The 24,687-nt window shown below is 46.9% G+C and overlaps 1 protein-coding gene across 1 annotated transcript; it reads right to left on the reverse strand.

The window, feature by feature from the left end:
* Nucleotides 1–3,696: 3,696 nt before the first annotated feature.
* On the reverse strand, nucleotides 3,697–5,400 carry LOC123124727 (uncharacterized). Its single transcript, XM_044545295.1, has 2 exons — nucleotides 5,112–5,400; nucleotides 3,697–5,002 (listed from the first exon to the last, which is right to left on the reverse strand). Exon 2 carries the CDS (start codon nucleotides 4,976–4,978, stop codon nucleotides 3,833–3,835), a length of 1,146 nt encoding a protein of 381 aa, XP_044401230.1. The 5' UTR covers nucleotides 4,979–5,002; nucleotides 5,112–5,400; the 3' UTR covers nucleotides 3,697–3,832.
* Between the last annotated feature and the right edge of the window lie 19,287 nt (nucleotides 5,401–24,687).

A 24,687-nucleotide genomic window follows, 5' to 3' on the forward strand; every position in this document is an offset into this window, starting at 1 on the left:
CCATCAAATCACAGGCCCAACCTTACCCACTGTGAAGTTGCTCGGACGAAGGAACCATCATGACTTCGTTGAATTCCGCTTCTTGAAGAAAACTACTGTACCAGCAGTACTGCTAGCTACAGTAGTTACTCCAGCAGAGGCCTCCTTTGGTTCATAGGATAGGAATTTTATAGGAATATGAAAATCATAGGAAGTGAGATGACATGCATCTCAATTCCTATAGAGAAAGAGATGCCATTTGATGCATAGGATAGGAATTTTTCCATTGAGTCTAGGCTAATGTACTGGTAAGTTGCTCTAAAAACTACAGTAGTAACTAGTAGTACTGTTACATGCTCGTAATTAATTAAACAAACGTACGGGCGACACAGACACACACACTAACTACTAGTACTACTACTTCTCACATGTTGGCCAGACGCCGTCGTTCTCCTTCCCGGCTTTGTCGGCGGCACCCCACCGTGCTTGGATCTCCGCCGACCTCTCCGCAGCAGCGCGTGCGTCCTCTTCTTTCTTGCGACGGCGGGCCTCTCTTTTCTTGAGAAATGTATCAGATTCTGCTTATTGGATATTTTGCTTTGGAAGTTTGGAGTAATGTGATTAAAAGTAGTAGAGGAAGATGGTCATGTTTAGTAACCAATGCCTAGAGTAGTATGGTTCAAAATTTGAAGAACAAACATTGTCTGATGCCTATTGAAGTGGTATGGTTAATATTCACCATATATATTTTGTTTTTCAGATTCTGATGGGAGCACTAGTAAGTACCGGAGAGTCCCGAGTGGTAGGACCGAGTCGTCCGCCTCCCATTAGGCCACTCCCGAGGACGAGTCATCATCGGATGGCGATGTCGGAGTGGACTTAGATGAACCAGATATGCTCGCTACCGAGTCGGGCGACATGGAGACCTCGGACGGCTCGGGGTATACCTCGATCAACACTTCCAAGAGGAAGAAATCCGGGCATGGTCCGGGGAAGGTCCCGGAACCAACTGCTGCCAGCAACCGTCCTGTCAATTGCCCGACAGGAGAGGGGTAAGCAAGCATTTCATTTGCATCATATTTTGGATGCCACATCTTTGACACTAACATATGCTTGTCTTTTATATCATGCAGTTAGTGGGCATTTATCCCGACACAACCTAAGGGGGCACGACCGCCGAACCACGTCATCGGCTCCCTCTTGAGGAAGTACTTCCCTGGATTGTCCAAGCCGGGTGATGATGATCCGCCGTCGCCAGGTTTAACCTGGGAGCATTACCTACACAACAAGGATGAGCACGATGTCACCATGGCCACTCGGGTCATCAATGCTTTTTTTGTAAGTATCTTTGCTCCGACCACTGCATTTTTCCATATCCAAATCCTTGCTTGCGTGGATGGTGAGAAGATGCCATATGCTTTCTTGTAGGAAACATTTGCTTGCGTGGATGGTGAGCAGCAGAAGGCGATCAAAGGCATCGTGAAATCTGCCCGAAAGATACTCTCTGACCTCAAGCACACGATGCGGTACAAAGCCGTGATGCAGTGTCGGCCGCTCGATGAGAAGGGAGAGAAGATGACAAGGAAGACTGCTTGCCAGACCAACTTGTCGCGAGAAGAATACCTGTCAGTGGTAAGTGACTACATCGGTTGCTAGTACTTTGATTCATCCCTCTTGTTCCTCAATTATTCGATTTTGTCTGACCAGGTGAAGGAACCCTGGATGAAGGACGATTGTTGAGAGGCCCTGGTTGACATGTGGTGTGACCCAGCATGGCAGGCGCAGCATGTGGAGAAGGGAAACGATCGAGCCAAAATGACAGGCCCGGCTCATGTCCAGGGGAGCTGGAACCTAACCGCTCTCAAGCAACACATGGTATGTGGATTAAGATGTTAACTTTTTCGCACGGTGCATCTTGGTTCATTAAACTTGATGGTTAATGTTGCAGGAGGCGGAGGTTGGTCGCCCGGTCCACATCCTGGAAGCCTGGAAAGAAGGCCACAAGGGGAAGGATGGCGCCGAGTTCTGCCGCGAGTCGGCGGAGGAGAAGTGGGGGACCTCCAAAGAGGGCTTCCAGGAGGTGCACGGGCAGGAAGCCGAACCTACGTCCAAGCCCCTTGATCATGAGCTTCTCATCATTGCTGGCCAGGGGAAGGGCCATGGCCGCCACCTCCTTTGCAACGAGGCGATCGCCACCTCCTCGCATCGCAAGCTGCACGAGATACGCGCGTCGAGCACCAGCTCAACTCCGTCCATACGGAGTCACCCAACCGCCGCATCACGTGAGATAGCGCGTCTCAAGGTTAGCATCCTAACCTTTCATTTATGTCCATGCCTCGAAATAGCACCGTTCCAACCTATATGAGCCTAATGCCATGTTACAGGATTTAATGGCGCAGCGGGCTGTTGAAGAGGAGCAAAGGCAGAAGGATGAGTAGGAGTCCGGAGAAAAGGAACAGGCAGACACTAACAATAGGTTGAAGCTGCTTGAGGATCAACTACAGGTAGAACATTATCTAAACTAGAGTAGAAGATTCATTACATAGGGACGAACCACCCTTACGTGACTCTACTCTTATAGGTTCTTATGCAATCTCGAAGCAGTGCAAGTGATGCCCCTCCTCCTCCGGAATGTTAACCCGATGGCCTCTCCTCCTCAAGATGATCTATATATGAACAAGTGTACTTCTATTGTGACGTGCACGTGTTTTGAAAGTAGTGACAATATGTATGAATTTGCAACTTGTGTGTGACGTCTACTAGGATAATACATTCGACTTGTGTGTGACAATATGTGGACTATCCCTAATTATGCATATATATATATGTGGACTAGATCAAATTATGCCTATATATGATCAAATTATGCCTATATATGTGTGGACTAGATCAAAGTATGCTTTATATGATCAAATTGCAGTGTAGTTGTTTTTATCTGCAGGGATCAGAAAAGAAATAGCTTAACAGCAGAATCGATGAGAAAGATTTCCAAGAGCAACACTCGGAAAACGATATACTACCGAGAGCACCTCTCGGAAACCTGATCGTCTAGGAGACACTATTGTTGTGCCACAACTTTTCCGAGAGCAGCTCTCGGAAAAGAAGGCGAGCATTGCCGAGACTAGCTCTCGGCAAAGATATGTAAACTGTCAGCTGCCATGTGGGCCACGCTGTCCTACTGGTCAGGAGGATTGCCGAGAGCTGCTCTCGGCAAAGATATCGTCATTTTTTTTCAAAAATATTTAGCAAGTTATTTGAAACTTTTACTGATAAATGTGACCAGTGAGACCACATGTCAGTTAGAAAGAACACAAAAAAGAAAGAAAATAGGATGTGGCATATACTTTGCCGAGTGTCGTATGGCGGCTCTCGGTAATGTACGCAGTAACTGACGGAGCCGTCTGTTGCGGACGGGCATGCCACGTGGCTCCTCTTTGCTGTGAGCGGCTCTCGGCGTCTGCAGGGTTTGCCGTGCGGTGCCTCTTTGCCGTGAGGCAGTGACGGCAAAGATGGCAGTTTGCCATGAAGCTGGGTTTGCCGAGAGTGATACCCGGCAAAGTTTGTTTTGCCGAGTGTCCGTATTTTAGCACTCGGCGAAGAGCATTACACCCGGCGTACGTGAAAATTCCAGTAATGTCAACAGCAATCTCAAAAAAATATAAAACAAAATTTGCACAAATACTCTTTCTATAAAAAAACGTTCTTATATTATGAGACTATTATGAGACTGAGGGAGTAGTATTATTTTGTAAGTCTCGACTTTAGAGGTAACCATAACAGAGTATTGCATCCTGCCACTAGGTAAAGCTAACTACATGGCTCAGGCTTGGGATGACCGGGCAAGTAAAACGAGTCAGAGCACGCAGTGGATTCTAACGTTTTCAATGTTGTAACGTTGGGACTTGTGGTGGATAAGCTGGAGCCCGTCGGCGCAGCGGACCACCTCCACGCCAGTCAAGAGAGTTTGCACACCCCCATTTCCACCCAAACTCCTAATATTCTCCACCACGTCCTCCTCCTGGCGCGCAGACCTCTTCTTCCTGCACTGGGTCGCGATGCAAAACTTGCCTGAGCCCAGGTTCACCAAGGCACGCCCCACCGGCAGCAACTCATCAGGCAGGAGACCGAGGTATTCCCAATCATGCAGGGGTGAAGGAGCAGATTCCGCCATGACAGAGGACGAAAGGTCAAATGCACATAACCGATTTTGCCAGGTGCCAGGGGCCTGGAGGCCGAACCAGAGTCCGAGCTCAGGGACATACTCTGCTGCGCGGTGGAAGGGCAGCACCCAGCTGCCGCTGTGGCTCGACACCTCCCTCGAAACATCAAAGGTGTAGGTGCCGTGCTTGGACGACGCGCATATGGCAGCAGAGCTATCGATCACCGCCGCCGCAACGAGAGGGCTGCCGCGGGACGGCGGGGGCGGCAGAGGCCTCCAGTACCACTCATTGTACAGCAACGGATAGGTAGACAAGCCAACCTTGCAGTAATTGAAGAACTCAAAGCTGTCGTCCATGCTGTTCATGACGTAGAGGCCGTGGTCGTCTTCGTGGTCCAAGAAATTGCCGTTGATGCGTCGGTCCCTAATGGACAAGGTGATGGAATCATACGGCTTGCAGAAGTATGATCGGGGCGTGAGGACGAAAGACTTGGTGCCCATGTCGTAGACCGAGGAATTGCCGGAAGGGTCGGCGAACATGACACTGGTCTCTCCGACCTCGGGCAGGAGGTAGAAGAAGCGCATGTTGCTGGCGGCGACGGTGCTGGGCGGCGTCGAGAAGTTGACCAGCGTTCTTGGCAGGCGCTTGCAGCTCGAGATCGTCGATGGCCATATTCCCCCATGCTTCTTCTTCTTCCTCCTTGCGTTTGCGTCTTCATGGGCTGTTGCTGCGTCCTTTGCTGTCGGGTAGAAGAGATGAGTGGAGAGGTTGATGCGGCACAGCGAATACATTCTACTGCCATACTCGTGCAGGACCATATTCAGAAACTTGCGAGCCATCGAACCAGCTACTCCTCCAGTATCCTGAGTCCCAAAGAGATTGGATACAATAGAATTAATTGACGGAACTTAAATACATCGGGAGTACTGTACTGTACCAATAGAGAGATCAAAAGGATGCCAAAGTTCATACCTGCAGGCTGCAGCTGCAGCAGTAATATGCAACTCTCTGAGCCTCCGGTTCTGCACTTTAGATCTAGAGCCTTCGGAGCGCGAACAAATTCCTAATTTTCAGAACAAAAAACTCTGCCGTGCAGCCATAGATATGAATCACGCACGCACGAGAGCAGGGAAGGCTTAAGCTGCTCGATCAGCGGGACAAGCTGCTGGATCCAGCCATGGCCTGCTGAGCTTTTGGAGGTGATCAGATGGGTTGGAGACGCCGGGTAGAATGCGGCGGCGTTGCGAGGAGGCGCAGCGAAAATGAGCTAGACGAGTCTTCAGTTGTCGCTGGGCTGGGCCAACCAGGATAAATAGCTTCATTGGGTCTGCCCACGGAGAGGCTGCTTTCTTCATTGAAATCGCCAAATTACTCTTTGCAAAGATCACTCTCACCTTAATTACGACAAGTAACGCACTGTATATGTGTCACTTATCGCAATTTGAGAGTTTATTTTTTCTTCTTAAATTCGTTTATCAAAACGTTTTATCTTCTAAACCGTGCGTCCAATCTCGAGCAGTTTTCATCGTTGGATTCCTCGTGTCAAGATTTACAAAACTAAATCTCATGTTGATAGGTTTCGATAAACTTCCTTTTCACGAAAAAAGACGAAAAAAATCGTACCAATAAGGGCATGTACAATGGTGCTATTTTAGAAGTGCCACGTAGGATAAATAATAAGGTGGGGGAGAGAGAACTTCTAAGAAAAGGCTTGTCTTCTCTTATTTAAGATAAGACAAGAGATGATCTCTTAGCACAATATGTCTCATCACATTTTTAGGAATAACTAGTTATTGAAGATAATAAGACTAAGAGATGACCCATTGTAGACATTTTTCTTTGTCATTTCTAAATTACATGCAAAATTTAAAATAAGACTATCTTACCAACCATTGTACATGCCCTAACAAGTTTTTTCCCTTTTCTGAAGAGGCACGAGCATGACTCTCGGGAAAGCAAATCCGTGCCTCTCACGGAAGAAAAAAAACACGTTTCTTCCCGCTGAAGCAAATCTATGCTTCCACGAGACGTAACTCCGTGCCTCTCGCGGAAGGGAAAAAGATGTGTTTTTTTTCCTTTCCGAGAGGCACAGTCACGGAAGGAAAAAAACGTGTTTTTTCCTATTCTAAGAGGCACGACTATTTTTTTCTTTTCTGAGTGCCCCTCGCGGAAGTAAATCCGTACCTCTTGCGAAAGTAAAAGAGCGCATTTTCTCCGTAAAAAATTTGAATAATATTTTTGGTCCTAAACCTAAAAAACAGGAAAAGCCAATTCAGAAAAAAATCATCTAAAGGCGGAAAACGCGTACATGAAAATAAAAATAAATAAATCCGAAAGGAGCATCAGAGCGTGACACATGATGACGGCTGAGAACACGCTAAGTGGCGCTCCCAACCCAACTAAAGTGACCTTTGCGGAGGCTCCAAAAGAGTACTCACTAAGTAGATAAACAATGCTAAGGATTACTTAAGTTTTACAGGCTAATCTTTAGGATTAAAGGGGGGAAGGGGTGTAAGTGCATCTAGTGCCACCCCTAGTTGGTTTTGGAGTATTGACGACAAACCTGGTTGAGGGACTAATGTGTTTGTGAGAATTGCAGGATAACACAGGTAGTAGTCCCTCACTGATTCGGTTTACCTACCGGAGATGACCCCTAAAAATGCGTGAAGACATTGAAGACAATGGTGGTATGTGAAGATAATCACAACGAAGATTATGACTCGAGAAGACATTCACGTGAAGACTATGGAGTGCGAAGACATAGTTGTTTCGTAGTTTCCTTTTTCTTCCTAGTTGAGTCATAGGAACCACCGTACTGTTAAGTGGGGTCCAAGTGAACAACGTCAGAGTGACTGAAGTGATGCTCAACCAAATCCTAAGTCTTCGAGCGAAGACAATGAGAGCAAATCTTATCCAGAGCTGGATGAGTCAGCTTTACTTGTAGCCCAAGTTAAGCTGCCGCGTGTGTTTGAAATCTGACCGTTGGAACACGTGTCAGTTCCTTAGTGACCCAGGGTCATTTCGGACAAATCAGGTCGGGTTGCCCTGTGGCTATAAATAGCCCACCCCCTACACCATAAATTGGTGGCTGCTCGGAGTTAGTACACGGCTTTTGTCATTTGAGAGCAACCCACCTCGAAGCCTTTGAGAGAGAAATCCTTGCGAGGACAAAGCCCAAAACACCCAGAGCCAAAGAGTGTTAGGCATCACTGAAGTCTTCCTGTCCGCGTGACCTGAAGACTTGTTACACTTGAGGACTGTGAATCCTCCAGCCGGTTAGGCGTCGCATTCTGAGCATCCAAGAGTCATTGTGGATTGCCGGTGAACAAAGTCTGTGAAGGTTTGGAAGTCTCTTGAAGACTTACCGGAGTGATTGGACGAGGACTAAGTGTCCTTAGCTCAAGGGGAATAAGGTGAAGACGCGGTCTTCTGAGTTGAATATCAGCCTCCCTAACCAGACGTACAGTTGTCACAACAACTGGAACTGGTCCAACAAATCCTTGTCCTCACCAAGCAACTGCTTCTATCTCTTCCCTCACTTATTTACTGTTTGTCTTTGTGAAGTCATTTGCATGCTTGCCTTATCTGTTTGACTTCACTGTATGACGACTATTGTTGTTTGGCTTCATACTATCTTCCATCTTGATCCATACTACCTAGCTGCCAATAGTCTTCGTACTTTAGCTTCATTACTTGCTTGACTATGGCTTGTCTAGTGTAGTCTACCTTCCGCTGCATATCAATAGGTTCATTTCTATTGTTTGTCTTCGAAACTCTCATGTTTTGAAGACTCATAAAAATCGACTATTCACCCCCCCTCTAGTCGATAACTAGCACTTTCAATTGGTATCAGAGCAAGGTACTCCCTTGTTTTGTGTGATTCGGTTTAACCACCTGGAGTTTTGGCTATGTCGACTGCAGGGATAATCAAAGTCTCCGCTGCATGCCATGTCTTCGATGGCACTGATTACCCCTACTGGAAGAATAAGATGTGTATGCATCTTGAAGCCATTGATGTCGACCTCTGGTATGTCGTCAAGAACGGCGTTCCCAAGGGCGGTGAAGGTGTCACCCCTCCTGATGTCAAGAAGTTCGTTCAACTAGATTTTACTGCCAAGAACATCATCTATGGTCATCTGACCAAAGGACAGTCCGTGTGAGTGCTCTGGAAACTTCGAAGCTAGTCTGAGACTGGCTGTCCAAGGTCAACGAAGGCGTCTCAACCCAGAGAGACTCAAGGATCAGTGTTCTTCGCAACCTCTTCAACCGCTTCAAGAGAAATGACAATGAGAATGTCCAGCTCACGTTTGATTGCCTCACTGACATCACAAATGAGCTTCATGCTCTTGGCGCCACTGAGATCACCAAGCATGAAATCGTCAAGACACTCCTGAGATCACTTGACAGCTCGTTTGACACCCTAGCCTTAATGATCCAAGAACGCCCTGACTTCAAGACTCTCAATCCGTCTGACATACTTGAGAGGCTCAACAGACATGACTTCTAGTTATCTGAGAAAAGAGAGATCTATGGTTCTAGCTATGGACGTACTCGCGCTTTGAAGGCAAAAGTTGTTTCCTCATCTGAAGAAGAATCTGACTGCAGTTCTGGGGATCCTGAAGACATTGGAAAGGAGCTTGCTATGCTTGTGAAGAAGTTCCAGAAATTCACCAAGAAGAAAGGCTTCAGAAAGTCTTCAAGATCCAGCTCAAGAAATGATGAAGCTTCTACTCATGACCACAAGAAGAGAACATGCCACAAGTGCAAGAAACCTGGTCACTACATCTCTGAGTGTCCTCAGTGGGACAATGAGAACAAGAAGAAGAAGAAGAAGAGCAAGGAATATGATTCTGATGACAAGAAGAAGAAGAAATCCTCAAAGTCTTCTTCCAAGTCTTCGTCCAAGTCTTCATCACATAGGAAGAGCTCATCTGGCAAGGCTCGTGCTTTTGTTGGCAAGGAGATGGATTCAGAGGAGGAGTCTGCTTATGAGGAGGCAGAGGTGGAGTCAGAGGAGGAGTCCGACTTTGGCGTTGCAAGTCTGGCTCTAGCCATAGCCTACGTTGCCAGGTCCATCTTCAACACTGAAGACAATGGCTCTGTCACCAACGCTGATGCTAATGACAAGGACGACTCTGCCCCCACCTACTGCCTCATGGCAGGTGGTGCCAAGGTAAACTCACGCGATGCTTACTTTCAAACATCAAGTGAAGATGACTCTGATTGTGAATCCAAACCCAGATACAAAATACTTGCTAAAATTGCAACTGAACAACAGAAAGCTATGGGACATATTCAAAAACTGTTAGACAAAAGCGATGACCTGTTGGATGCGGAAATGACCCGATCTCAGTCCTTAATTGAAGACATCAAAAATCTTCATGTTAAGTACGAGAACTTGAAAGTCGTCATGAAACGCTCTCAACAACTCATGAAAAGCTTTCCTATGATTATCTTCAAAGGAAGCAAGAACTTGAGAAATTGAGAGCAGTTCATGAAGATCTTCAAAAAGAAACGAGTCACTTCGCGCTCAACAGATCAGTCCCGCTCAGGAAGGATTTGAACCACCATGTCTAAAATGCCTTGAGCGTGATAACGCTTCTTCTGTTGCTGAATGTTCTACTGCTACTACTGTCACAGTATCTTCAACTGCTGATGTGGGATCTAACCCCTCTGCTGTGGATGCCACTACTATTGCTGATGAAAATGCTAGGTTGAAGACATTGCTTGAGACTGGGATGTACAAAAGTCTCAAAGGGCATCAGACACTATGTGATGTCCTCAAAAAGCAGATTCTGAACCGAAACCCTAGAAAAGAGGGTGTTGGGTTCAAGAGGAAAATGAATGTTGATGGTTCTTACTGGAAGCCTGAGCAGTACCCCAAAACCACATGGGTTGCTACAAATGGACCTTCAGTGGACCCATCCACCTTATCTGGCTTCACTTGTGCTAACCCGATTATCATTGATGAATCCTTTGATGCAAACTACAAAATGTTTAAGAATCAGAATGGTGAATTGTTTGCTAGGTATATTGGTACTAACTGCAGGAATGGACCACCCTTGAAGAAGATCTGGGTGCCCAAAAGGTGTCTTGAGAATCTTCCTGTGAATGTCATCATGACACCACAAGGGAAGAAGACAAACCCCAGACCAAAGGCTTCATATGGTCCAAAGGCTTCATACAGACAGAGGACTCGCAAGAGTCACCCTAACGCCAATGTTTTGCAGGGAAATCATACTCAAACTTATGAATATGAGCGTGTTTCTTCAAACCGTTATGTTCATAAGACTAAGAACTATTCTGCTTATTCATATGAGTATTATTCACCTCCTGCAAGGCTATTTGCTAGGGCTCCAAAGCCAAAGTTCTCATATGCTGCACTTAGACTCATTGCTTCTAAGCCACCTCTGAAGATGTGGGTGGTTAAGAAAAATTAACTTTCTTTTGCAGGGAAAGGTCTCCAGCCAGAGATCAAAGGCGTCCGATGCTTATGCTGGGGACCTAAAACATCTTGTGGGGCGCAAGATAAAATGCCCAAATGGTCTTATTATGCATTTTGTTCCTGAATCTCTTGCCAATCATCCTATCAGTCCTAACCTTGATCTGAGCTTTGATAATCCTCTTATCCGTCAAATGTTTATGCTTCACAATACTCTTGGTGAAGCCTATCCCCCTAACTGTATTGTAGGGTATGACACCAAATGCTTCAGAGTGGATTATGGACAGTGGATGCACTAATCACATGACTGGTGATCGAAGTCTTCTCATGGACTCAACCTTACGTCCATCTGACAAGAGTCACATCACTTTTGCTGACACTGGTAAAAGCAAGGTATTGGGTCTAGGTAGAGTTGCAATCTCAAAGGATCAGCACATGGATAAAGTGATGCTTGTTGAATCCCTTGGTTTCAACTTAATGTCTGTCTCAATGCTTTGTGATTTGAACATGATTGTGATATTTGGAAAATACCGTTGCCTTGTTCTAATGGAATCTGACAAGTCTCTAGTCTTTGAAGGGTACCGGAATGATGATCTATATATGGTAGATTTCTCAGCAGGACCACATTTGGCCGTATGTCTTCTAGCAAAAGCTTCAGAGTGCTGGCTCTGCATCGGAGGCTACGGCATGCTGGCATGAGGAACCTGTACACTCTCGCGAAGAAGAAACACGTCGTAGGCATCGAGGGCGTCAAGTTCAAGAAAGATTATCCGTGTGGTGCCTCCGAAGCTGAAAAGATGACTAGGGCCAAGCATCCCTCGAAGACAATCATGACGACGTCTCAACCCTTCGAGATGCTACACATCGACTTATTTGGTCCTACTCACTACTCTACTCTTACTACCACTGCTTGCCTCTATGGTTTCGTCATTGTTGATGATCATTCAAGATATACATGGGTGCATATAATCCTCTACAAGAATGAAGTGCAGGATATCTTCAGGCGCTTCGCAAATCGTGCCATGACGAACTATGGCATCAAGATCAAGCACATCAGAAGTGACAACGGCATAGAGTTCAAGAATACCGGCCTCAATCTTTACCTTGATACATTAGGCATCACTCATGAGTTCTCTTCTCCTTACACACCTCAGCAGAATGGCATCGTGGAGCGCAAAAATAGGACACTCATTGAGATGGCTCGGACGATTCTTGATGAATACAAGACACCCAGGAAGTTCTAGCCCGAAGCCATTGATACTGCATGCCATGTCATCAACCGTGTTTATCTTCATAAGCTTCTGAAGAAGACATCCTATGAGCTCCTAACTGGTAAGAAGCCAAATGTAAGCTACTTCAGAGTATTTGGTGTTAGGTGCTGGATCAAGGATCCACATCACACTTCAAAATTTGCACCGAAAGCACATGAAGGTTTTATGCTTGGTTACGGAAAGGATTCGCACTCCTACAGAGTCTTCAACCTCTTTCACTATAAAGTGGTTGAAACTCTAGACGTGCGGTTCGATGAGACTAACGGCTCGCAAAGAGAGCACCTGCCAAATATGCTAGATGAAGTTCCACCTAGTGAAGCCATCAAGCTTATGGGAACTGGAGAAATCATACCTTCTGAGGCACAGGCTGAAGAGGAACTCGTCATCTCTGCACCTAATCAACCTGAAGACAATTCTCAGCCTATAGTCAATGCTCAAAATGAAGACAATGATCAGCAAGAGCAAAATCTTCGTCCAGTTCATCCTCGTGTTGCAAATGAAGTACAGATTGAGAAGATAATTGATAGCATCAATGCACCTGGTCCTCTCACTCGTTCAAGAGCAACGCAATTGGAAAATTTTTGTGGGCACTTTGCATTTGTCTCTATATCTGAACCCAAGAAAGTTACTGAGGCCTTCATGGAACCTGAATGGATTCAAGCTATGCAAGAAGAGATTCAACAGTTCGAGCTGAACAATGTATGGGAATTGGTCAAGCGTCCTGATCCTCGTAAGCACAATATCATTGGCACCAAATGGATATATCGCAACAAGCAAGATGAGCATGGTCAAGTTTTCAGAAACAAGGCTCGTCTAGTTGCTCAAGGATACACTCAAGTTGAAGGGATTGACTTCGATGAAACATTCGCTCCTGTAGCTAGGCTTAAAGCCATTCGCATACTGCTAGCCTATGCCAACCATCGCAACATCCTTCTGTATCAGATGGATGTGAAGAGTGCCTTTCTCAATGGCAAGATTGAAGAAGAAGTGTATGTTGCACAACCACCTGGTTTTGAAGATCCAAAACATCCTGATATGGTATACAAGCTCAACAAGGCACTGTATGGCCTAAACAAGCCCCTCGTGCTTGGTATGACACACTCAAACACTTCCTGAAAAGCAAAGGCTTCAAACCTAGTTCTCTAGATCCTACACTCTTCACGAAGACTTATGATGGAGAACTATTTGTGTGCCAAATCTATGTGGATGACATTATCTTCGGCTGCACTAATCAGAAATACAGTGATGAGTTTGAGCACATGATGCACGAGCAATATCAGATGTCCATGATGGGTGAGCTGAAGTTCTTCCTAGGTCTTCAAATTTATCAGCAAAGCAATGGCATCTTCATATCTCAAGAGAAATACCTCAAAGACTGCCTGAAGAAGTTTGGAATGCAAGACTGCGAAGGTTACACGATGGCAATGCCAACCAAAAGTCATCTGGGTCCTGACGCCAATGGTAAAGAGTTCGATCAAAAGGTATACCGCTCCATGATTGGTTCTTTACTTTATTTATGTGCATCTAGGCCAGATATCATGCTTAGTGTTTCCATGTGTGCCCGATTCCAAGCGGCACCAAAGGAATCGCATCACTTAGCTGTGAAGCGAATTCTTCGATATTTGGCTTACACCCCAACACTAGGATTATGGTATCCAAAGGGCTCAGAGTTTGATCTAGTTGGATTCTCGGATGCTGATTATGCTGGTGACAAGGTGGATCGCAAGTCTACATCAGGCGCATGTCACTTTCTGGGACGATCACTTGTCTGTTGGTCTTCAAAGAAGCAGAACTGTGTATCTCTCTCCACTGCTGAATCTGAATACATTGCTGATGGATCTTGCTGCGCTCAACTTCTATGGATGAAGCAACCACTCAAGGACTATGGCATCCATCTGAAGCAAGTACCACTCTACTGCAACAATGAAAGCGCCATCAAGATTGCCAACAACCCAATTCAGCACTCGAAGACAAAGCACATTGAAATTCGTCATCACTTTCTCAGAGATCATGTCATGAAGGAAGATATTGATATCATTCACGTCAACACTGAAGAGCAATTGGCAAATATCTTCACAAAGCCCTTGGATGAGAAAAGGTTTTGCAAGTTACGGTGTGAGCTAAATATCTTAGAATCCTCAAATGTCCTGTAATTGGACACACATCCTAACACTTATGCATGTTGATGACTTAGATGTGCAACCCACGAAGTAAAGTATATCTTCAATCAATGAAGACATACACTCTATGTGTGAATAAATTAACGTGGAATATGACTTCGGAGCACCACGATAATTGTGCACCGTGTCTGGGTCAAATACTTCCTATACGATGGGCAACGCCACCACCAAACTTTTGTTTGAAGTGTTTCATCTGGCGTGTCATTTGCAAAGTCTTCGCGTTTTATTTTGTCTTCAACTTTGATTTGACTTCTGTTTTATCTTCACTATGTTGATTTGGTCTTACTTAGACATATTCATATATTTGTGTTCTGTCCTCTATAGCATTCACTTATAGCTATGTCTTCTTGCTTGAATCTTTTGATCTAAGTGAATGTGATCGGACCCCAACCTCTTCTATGCTTCCATCTCAAATTCTATCTATCCAAATCATATGCATTCTATTGAAACTATCAAATGTCTTCTCTGTGTCCTTGTCAGCAGAAGATACAGAGAAAAAATTGAATCTGTTTTAAATGCTATATCCTTATTGCCTGAAACCCGGAGAAGCCGGAACGACCACCCGACAGTCCAGGCGTGCGTGGGAACATGGAACAACTTCCAATGTGTTGCATGTTTGCCACGTGTCCCTCAGATGTGAACCGCCAGGGGCACCTGCGTAATTGCGCTGTGTTGTCCCTTCTCTTATAAATACACATCTCATCGCGGTCAAAATACTTCTCCCACCTCTCCACCTCGCACAAACCCTAGCGCCACCGCTAGCTCTCAACGACGCCGGCGACGAAGCGCTTAGCTGTCGCGACCTCACCGATGCCGTCCTCACGCCGGCCGCGGACCTCGTCTTCTCCGTCGCCGCCATATGTGTCTTCCGTCGCCAAGTTAGGGCACGGAAGATTGAACTGCTCGGCCTCCCACTCCACTCCGTCTAGTAGTTCTTCGTGTGGTAAATAAAACCTCCTTTTTACTGTCTTTTTGATCCGATAGATTCATCCTTCCTCACCAAAAGTAGTTTATGTGCCTACAAATTTGGATCTATCCTGTTCTGCATCTCATATCATGCCTAAAATATTCATTTATGCTTCACAAGTAGTTAGATTCCTCACTTGTACCTATTCTTGGATTCGTACAATTCTAGAACCAACTCTCAACACATAAGTGAATGTCTTCGCACTATGAGGTCAATGTCTTCAAACTGATTTATCTTCAAAATCTTCTGAGAATGCATATGACCTCTTCCCCTTCCCTCGCATCTCTAATGCTATCACAGGTACATGTCCGTGGGAGAATCCCTTGGTTCTCATAATCTGCATTCATTTGCAGAGTTCCTACAGCATCACATTCATTCACCATCAGCAAGTTCCTGTCTGACCAGCAAGCGGAAGCCATTCACTGTACTGAAGCCATTCTGCTTGAATACAATGGCCACAGAAAAGTCAGCAAGAAAGGGCGGTAGGAAGGGCCGTGGGGATACATCGAAGGATTTGCCCGAAGATCTCTATGAGCTGTACAAGACTGATCCTGAAGAGGATTACAATCAGCGCAAAACACGAATCCAATGGATTCGAAGGTATTGGGCCGAGCAATGGTTCAAATACAGATTCGTGACCAAGGAGTATGCTGAGAAGAATGCCATCAAGTGTCCTTGGGGTGATATTCTCTTTCGAAATCTTCAACCCAAGAACAGATCTGAAGCCATTGCTCAGGGTTTCTACGCCTGTATGGTCCGTGGACCACAGCCTGCCAATGCCGACCCATCATCATTGCTATGGTGTCGTGATGATAATCTATTCAAGCGCAACTTTCAGACTGCAAAGGCATCTGCCAAAGACAACAAGAAATCGCTTGGATTAGACTTCAACCCCGGTCCATCTGCTCCTCGAGCTGATGGCACCCGTGATGTTGAACCCAATATTGTCGGGCCCTTCTACAACCTTGAAGGTCTCATCACACACATTGCTGTTCAGGGGGCAGTCGTGGAGCACTCTGCAGATAACGCTGATTCTAATGAAGCGCCTGCTCCACCTAAGCCAAAGAAGCAGAAGAAACCAAAGGCTTCAAAGCCCTCCACTACACCTAAAGCTTCACGTGCGAAGCCTCTGGCCACTGCACCTCCTGAAGCCAGTGTGCAGTCTGAAGATCTTTCTCGCATCTCCAAGACCGAGAAGAAGAAGAAGCCCATCCAGATTTCTGGTCAAGCACTGACCCCAGCTGCCGTTCTGAGGAACGAGAACGAAGCCATTGATCTGTCAAGTGAGGAAGATCTTGGCGATGATGCTCTTGAGCTATTGATAAAGAGCAAGCAAGAGGCGGAGATCTTCAACGATCTGCCCCTCTTTGATGTGGACATTTTTAATAACTTCATTGATGAGTGGTTTGACAACCCAGACCTCAGTATTGATGATCTTCAGCTACCAATTGGCATCAGTGTCTCTTTCCACAGTGCCATTGCAAATGAGCTAGCTCTGGCTCAGAATATTGTCGAACTGAAGCACAAGATTGATCACGAGAAAGCCCAATTCAAGAAGAACGTGGCCAATCTCAGTGTGGCTGATGTCCAACGCTTCAAGCGGATGCTGCATGAGCTCAAAGAGCAGTTTCAACAGAAACGTGAAGCAGCAAAAGGATCAAGAGAACGGATGAAGCTCTCCGCCAGCAAGTGTGTGCAAGTTCATAACGAAGCTGAAAAGCGCAAAGCTCTTGGGCGTCTAGGCATCGACCCCAAGATGGCTGCCAAGAAGAAGAAGCCTGGTGTGGCCCAAGATGAAGCATCAAGGCGGGAAGAACCTCGCATTGTCTTCCCCGCCAGCATGACAGGCATGAAGCCCAAGGTCCCCACAGTAGCTTCAGAACTCAAGAAAACAAGGGCAGCTGAGGCCGAAGCCAGAAAGCGCAAGATCAAGAATGCCACTGATGATGCACCACAGACCAAGAAGCGGAAGACAAAGTCCTCCAAGAAGGATCGGGCTGCTCCCACAGAGCCCCTCCTTGTCGAGCCAATCTCAGTCGCTCGTCCTGCGTCCAAACACCAAGAGCGTGAGTTAATAGTTCACGAGCCTGCTTTCACAGAGGCTCCTGAAGCTGAAGACATTCCAGCTGTTGACCCCACCGCAACTGAAAACATTGGTCCCCAAGACAATGTAAATGATGATGAAGTCCTTCCTCAGATAGAGCACCAAACGGTATCATCGCCTGTTCTCACGAACAGCAAACTCATCAGCATAGGTCGTCCTCTGACGCCAATTGCTCAGGATGATTCATGGGCTGATCACCCTCAAGACTCCCCCTGTCGAGAAGAATCACCAAGTACTCCCCCACCTCAAGTCACCACTCCGGTGCTTGACGATGACGACTATGTGGTCCAGCCAACTCCCTCTGTCGTGGAATTGTCACAGCAGATGTCCTCGTGCAAGGACTTAGTCGTGGAGCCATCGCAGCTAGGAAGCTTAAAGGGGTTAAACGGAACAAGGAACACGAGGGTTATACTGGTTCGGCCCCTTACGGTGAAGGTAAAAGCCTACGTCCAGTTGAGGTGGTATTACTTAGTGTTTCGATGACCAGGGAGCTTAATCGCTATGCCCGGCTCTCGATATGTTGTCTCTCGTCCTGAACCGCCGCCGGGTCGTCCCTTTATATAGAGAGGTTGACGCCCTGCGGCTCTCAGAGTCCTGGCCGGCTTATAACAGTATCCGGCTCGGATTCTTAACTACTCTTGCCTTACATTACAAGTCTTGTCATAACGGCGGTTTATCACTACGGACCTTAAGCCGCCTCCGGGTCTTAAGCCCACTATTGATCCGCCATCCTCTAGCCTGGTACTGGGCTTCATGTGATGATCATTATAACGTAACCCGGCCCCTCCTGGGCGGGTGACTCTAATGGTTATATCCTCAACATTAGGCCCCAGATTGATTTGAACCAGTTCATGTCAATCTTCAATCCCTTTGAAAGAAAATCTTCGGGCTTCTGCTTGTGCAAAGGTTATAACCCGCCGTGACGTCATCTTCTGGATTCTTGGTAACCCGCCGTGACATCATCTTCCATTAAATTCATTTTTTATTCCGTCATATCCCAACGGATCTTATCTTTAATGACCATCCCGAAAATCGAGGCGTTTCTGTGGCGAGATAATCGCGTCTTGGCCTCCTCGTTTCTCGCGCCCATTTATCAGCCGTCCCTTATAAATAGGCCCGGCCCATAAGCCTTCGTCACTGTTCTCCTCCATCGTCTTCCTCCTCTGACGCTCCAGAGCCCGAGCTCCGCCGCCGCCGCCGCGCCCCTGGTCTTCGTCAACCTCGGGCGCTGCATCACCCTGAACCGGTCCAGAGAAACAGCGGCAACCTCCGCATCTCATCACCGCCGGTAAGTCCTCGCCACTCCATACAGTAGATTCGCATTAGGGTTCTGTCGTTCTTCCCCTGTTCTTCGTAGTTCATCTCGAGTTCTTCACAGTTCTTCCACCGCGACCCCTTTTGATCAGGAAAACAGGGTAGAACTCCTGCGGTAGTGGTTTCGCACTCATTTTTATGCTAGTAGATCCCTTTTGTCCGCAGAAAGATCTTGTTCTGAGCTCATGAACTTCTCTGTATCAGCTTTCTAGGTCTAGAAATTTTTTCTTTTTGGACGATCGTTTGATCCAAAATAATCCCTTCAACCTGTGAAACCTGTTTGTACAACACTTAGACAAAAACCTGCATCTGTTAACCATGGCGGCTCATATCTCCGACTTAAAAGAGGCCATGCGCTGTGAAATTTCTGGCTTATTCATGATAGAGTTTTAAACAACTTGAATTACTTATGATATCCACAGCGGCTTAGATAACCCGACACACTTAGCCATATATCATTAGGCCCCTTCATAAGCCGCCATCTTGAATACTGAACTGAAATCTTCCTCCGGCTTATATTTGAACCGAACATTTTCTTTTGTCATAGGCTTTCGTCTTTCACCATGCCGCCCAAGGCTCCCAAGGCACCCATTACGTGCAACTGGGTGAGATCCAATGTTACTGATAATACTTTAGATGACTTTGTGAAGACGGGTTACCTGCCTAAGAAGGAGGTCATATCCTATCGTGCCCCTGACCCATCCGAAGAAAGACCTCAACCAAGAGAAGGAGAAGTTGTTATATTTGCTGATCACATGAGCCGGGGCTTTGCTCCTCCTGGCTCAAGATTCTTCAGAGATGTTCTGAACTTTTTCGATCTGCGACCTCAAGACATTGGACCCAATTCCGTGTCGAACATTTGTAACTTTCAAGTGTTCTGTGAGGTATATCTCGGAGAAGAGCCCAGCCTACTGCTCTTTAGGGAGTTGTTTTATCTGAACCGCCAGAACGAGTGTGCCAACGGGCCTAGCTTGGAACTTCGTGGAATTTCAATCCAACGATGGAGAGATTGCCTCTTTCCTTATGCTGAGCCGCCAAGCCACCCAAAGGACTGGAACCAGACATGGTTCTACTGCCAGGATACTTCTCCGGCTGATGAAAACCCTCTGCCCGGCTTTCGCGCCCTGCGTCTGGAGTCAAATCACCCCCTGCCAGACAAATTATCTCAAGCTGAGCGACAACCGCTTATCCCCACCATCAACAAGATTAAAGCTCTTCTGGGAAACGGCCTTAACGGTGTTGATCTGGTCCGGGTCTGGATTGCTTGGCGGGTGATTCCCTTGAGCCGCCGCCCCGGCTTAATGTGTGATTACACGGGCCGGAAGGATGATCCTCTGCGGCACAGCCCCAACGACCTACCTGAGGACGTCGTTGACGACATGACTAAGTCCCTTCTGAACGAGAGCTTAGCAGACTGCGGGAGGACAGGCTTAAGTCCCTTCTGCAAAGCTAACCCGGCTCCGGCGGTAAGCTACTGATCTGAGCACCTCACTTTCCACTTTAACAATTTTCATCTTAACCTCAAGAAACCTTTGTTGTATTTTTCAGGCTAATGATAAGTTCTGGAAGGTCAAGTATGATCATGAGGCTGCTAAAAAAGCCAGGAAGGTTAAGAAAGCCGCCAGGAGAGCCGCTCCCCACAAGAAGGGGAGTAAGCCTAGCGCCTCAGACCTGCTTCAGCTGGATGACACCTCCAGGTCAGAGGTAACCCTTCATTCTTATGCTCTTCTCTTGTTTTTTGTTTGTTCTTAACCACCTTATTGACATTGATTATCAGCAGGAGGACACCGGAGCGAGTAACCCGGTGATTGAAGAGGTAACTATACTTTCCTCCGACCCGGACCCCTTGCCAAGGCTGAAAGTCCGAAGAGTAACCCGGAAAGTAAGATTTTCCCATCCTTTAGCTTATCAAGATCCTCAATTTCTTTTGAAGCAACAGATTCATGAGAGCCGGAGGCAAACCCGTGCCAGCAAGGATGCAGACCTCTCCTCCGGCTTACCCGAAGCATCAAGGAAGCGCCGGACCGAGGTTATCTCCAACTTATATCCTTTTCATCCTTTGGCGGGCATCACTCGCCAACCACTCAATTCTTCTAATTCAAACTATCAGGAAACTTCACCTTCCTCCGGTGACTCCATGCAATCTAACTTGCCGGCTTTCAAGACTGCACCCGGGTAATGATGATCATCTTATTTTGTGATTATCTTACTCATGTTTTTGCACTAACCTTTTGACTTTCAGTGCACAAGCAAAGCTCAGCAAGAGGGCAAAGAAAAGTCACCCGGTCGAAGACCCGGTCTTGACTGAACCCAACGCCTCTGCTTCTGAGCCGCCGTCTGCACCGGCTCCAGAAACCACTGCTCCAACTGAACAACAAGCCATGGAGAGTTCTGACAACCCGGAGATCCCCAGCTCAGCTCAACCGGCCGATGACCCGGATGTGGTGATTACCCGGACCGAATATGTTGAGCCGGGAAGACCCACTGTGCTGGCCAGATGCTCTGCTAAAGAAGAACTGCTGGAGCGCCGCAGGGCCAGACTGGATATCACTGACTATGCTAACTTGAGCATTGGAGACATTGTTTCTGGTTATATTGGTCAAGTGCACAACAGCCGGGACCTGGAGATTGACATGGTGAAGCAGATACAGCAAAAATCTGAGGTACAACTCTCTTGCTTACTCCATAGTCATCCTTACCATGCTAGCCCCCAAGTCTATTACTTATGATAGAATATGTTGTAGACTTTAACTTCCGGCTTACCTTCATGAACCGGCACTTATAAATAGAATCGTTCAGCATACATTAGCCCCCAAGTGCCAAGTGTCTTTGCTTGCAAAGTGCTTGGGACTTTAATGTTGCACGATAACCACTCAAACTGTAACCCGGAATTTGTACAGGCTGCCTACAAGAAATTTGAATCGGAAATCTCTGAGCTGAAGAACCGCCTGAAGACTCGGGAAACTGAGACCCGGAAGGCCAATGCCAAGTTTGAGTTCAGTGTTGCTGCACAAGAAAAACTGAAGAAAAAATTTGAAACAGAAAGAAAAACTTGGGCCGACGAGAAGACTGCCTTGCTCAGCCGGGCCGAACAAGCGGAGGCTGCCCTTACTGAAAGAACCGCCGAACTCTCCGGCTTAAAACACCATGTGTACAGATGGTCTCCGCAATCTTCGGTAAGTTATTCTGTAAGCTTTTAACAAGTTTACATTCTTCATGTCTCATAAGTCCCATCGTTGCCATCAGCTCACCGGACGTTATTATGCAGGTCCCAGAAGCTCCAATCTGAATCAGAACGTGCTGACCAAGCTGAAGGCGGTTTACACCTTGGTGGAGCAACTCTACACCGGGTCACAACGCGCTTTAGCCGTTGTGGCTCTGTCCAATGAGGTTCCCACTCACCTGGCAGACGTACTCAGGCGGCTTGCCGTACTTCCTCAATGCTTCCAAGAGCTGAGACGGGCTTCTGCAAGAGCCGGAGCTATAGCTGCTCTGAGCCGGGCCAAGGCGTTTCTACCGGAGCTAGACCCGGCCGACATCGCTCTTGGATACCCCAGCCTGAAGGAAGACGGCACCCCCTTTGACCAGAAAGACTTTGCCGCCTGTGTGAAGAGCGTGCGCCCGGTGGCCACCTTGATTGGGAATGACACCGACCTTACCAAATATCAGCCGGGCTATGACGCGGAGAATCAGAGGATCCCCACTCCACGCTATGAAGCAATCAGCCTGATCCCTCCGACTCGTAAGCATACCTTCGCTCCAGAAGTTGACCCGGCCGGGTTAATTGATGATGAGGCTCAATTTGAAGCTTTGAGCGGCATTGACTAGAAATCATCAACCTTCCAGGTCATGGAAACAGCCGGAGGAGCGGAGAGGGATGAGCCGGAAGCTTCGACCAACAAGCACCTTGATTTTTAGGCGGCTCATGGTTACACCTTAAAACAATGCCTCACCTTTTGGACTCGGGGAGTCTTGTAATAGAGTAGGACAAACACTTAATTTTGTCGTGCCATCGTGCACGTGTTGAATGCTTAACTCCATTGAAGCTGCTCTTTATATTCCTCCGGGTTATAATTGATCATTTATTTTCCTTAAGCTTGAAGAACTGTCTTTAATTGTCCTGCATAGAAAACAAATCACAAGTCTCTAGGCGGCTTACCGCACTGAGAGTCATATACTTTATATAACCCGGAATATGAACCAAAGTCACCAAAGACCGGCCTCAATTATATCTCGATAACCATAATAGCATACTTACAAGCCTTCAAGTATACTTCCGGTTTATGTAACCCAAATAATGAGGTTGAACTCAACTCCGGTTCACCAGCATGATAATGCTTATTGTGTGCTATCAACATTTTAATCAAAGTTAAGCCGGCGGAGTAAGAACCGCCCTTGCACACTGTTGATTTGATCCAAAGAACTTGTTGCAAACCAAAGATCAAAAACTTAGGGGCTTCTGGTTCGAATACGACCAGAGAACCGTCCCAAAGGGGTTAAGCTAAGATTCGAATGCGATCATATAGCCCCCAGTGGCTTTGGCGTTGCCGATCAAGAGGGTACCGACAGCTATGTTCTCTTTGGTTCGAATACGACCTATGTTTGAACAGGAAGCCCCCAAATGACCTTGAGAGTTGTTTAACGACGCTGATTCGAATACGATCCACGTCGGTTCCCAAAGGGGGTTGAGCTATGATTCAAATATGATCAAGAAAACTCCCCAATGAGCTCGGCAATTTGCCAATCAAGTGGGTATCGACAGCTATGTTCTCTTTGGTTCGAATACGACCTATGTTTGAACAGGAAGCTCCCAGGTGATCATATTGTTAACGGCCAGATTTGAATACGATCGTAAGCCGGATCCACCTCCAAGTGACCATGTAATGTTGTAATGGAAATAACACATTTACCTTTGGAGGAGAAAAGGACAGAGGTCATGCTTTATTATTTATCATAATATATACATGGCTATAGAAATATGTACATTATGAGAGCTGGTGGCTCAAGTGTAATAAGGCCGAAGCTGAGCTATGTTCCACGGCCGACGGGTCTCTTCCTCCGACTTACGTGAATCTTTGTGCTCCCGAACATCGATAAGGTAGTATGACCTGTTGTACAAGTTCTTGCTGACCACAAAGGGCCCTTCCCAAGGCGGGGATAACTTATGTGCATCTGTTTGATCTTGGATGAGCCGGAGCACCAGATCACCTTCCTGGAAGACTCTGGACTTAACCCGGCGGCTGTGATAGCGGCGCAGGTCTTGTTGGTAAATCGTCGAGCGAGCCGCTGCCACATCACGCTGTTCATCCAACAAGTCAAGAGCATCTTGGCGCGCCCGCTCATTATCCGCCTCAACATAAGCTGCCACTCGAGGCGAGTCATGACGGATGTCGCTAGGGAGGACCGCCTCCGCTCCATAAACCATGAAGAAAGGCGTGTAACTCGTAGACCTGTTAGGAGTAGTATTGATGCTCCATAACACGGAGGGTAACTCCTCCACCCAACAACCCGGCGTCCGTTGCAAAGGGACCAAAAGCCGGGGCTTGATGCCTTTCAAGATTTCCTGATTGGCTCTCTCAGCTTGACCATTGGATTGAGGGTGAGCCACTGATGAAACATCAAGCCGAATATGCTCTCGTTGACAAAACTCCTCCATGGCGCCTTTAGACAGATTGGTACCATTGTCAGTTATAATGCTATGTGGAAAACCAAAGCGAAATATCACCCTCTTCATGAACTGAACCGCTGTGGCTGCATCACACTTACGAACTGGCTCTGCTTCAACCCACTTTGTGAACTTGTCGACTGCCACCAAGAGGTGGGTCTTCTTATCCTTGGATCTTTTAAAAGGCCCAACCATATCAAGCCCCCAGACCGCAAACGGCCAAGTGATTGGAATCATCCTCAATTCCTGAGCCGACACATGAGCCCGTCGCGAGAACCTCTGGCAACCGTCACATTTACTGACCAAATCCTCTGCATCAGCATGAGCCGTCAGCCAGTAAAAACCATGACGAAAAGCCTTGGCCACAAGGGACTTTGAGCCGGCATGATGGCCACAATCCCCCTCGTGAATTTCACGTAAGATTTCTTGACCTTCCTCAGGGGAAACACAACGCTGGAAAGTTCCAGTGACACTGCGACGATGCAGCTCACCATTGAGAATTATCATTGACTTAGACCGCCGAGTTATTTGTCTGGCCAAAGTTTCATCCTCAGGCAATTCTCCCCGGGTCATGTAAGCCAAGTATGGTACTGTCCAGTCTGGGG

The sequence above is a fragment of the Triticum aestivum genome, chromosome 5D, assembly GCF_018294505.1.
Source record: "Triticum aestivum cultivar Chinese Spring chromosome 5D, IWGSC CS RefSeq v2.1, whole genome shotgun sequence".
NCBI classification, from domain to species: domain Eukaryota; kingdom Viridiplantae; phylum Streptophyta; class Magnoliopsida; order Poales; family Poaceae; genus Triticum; species Triticum aestivum.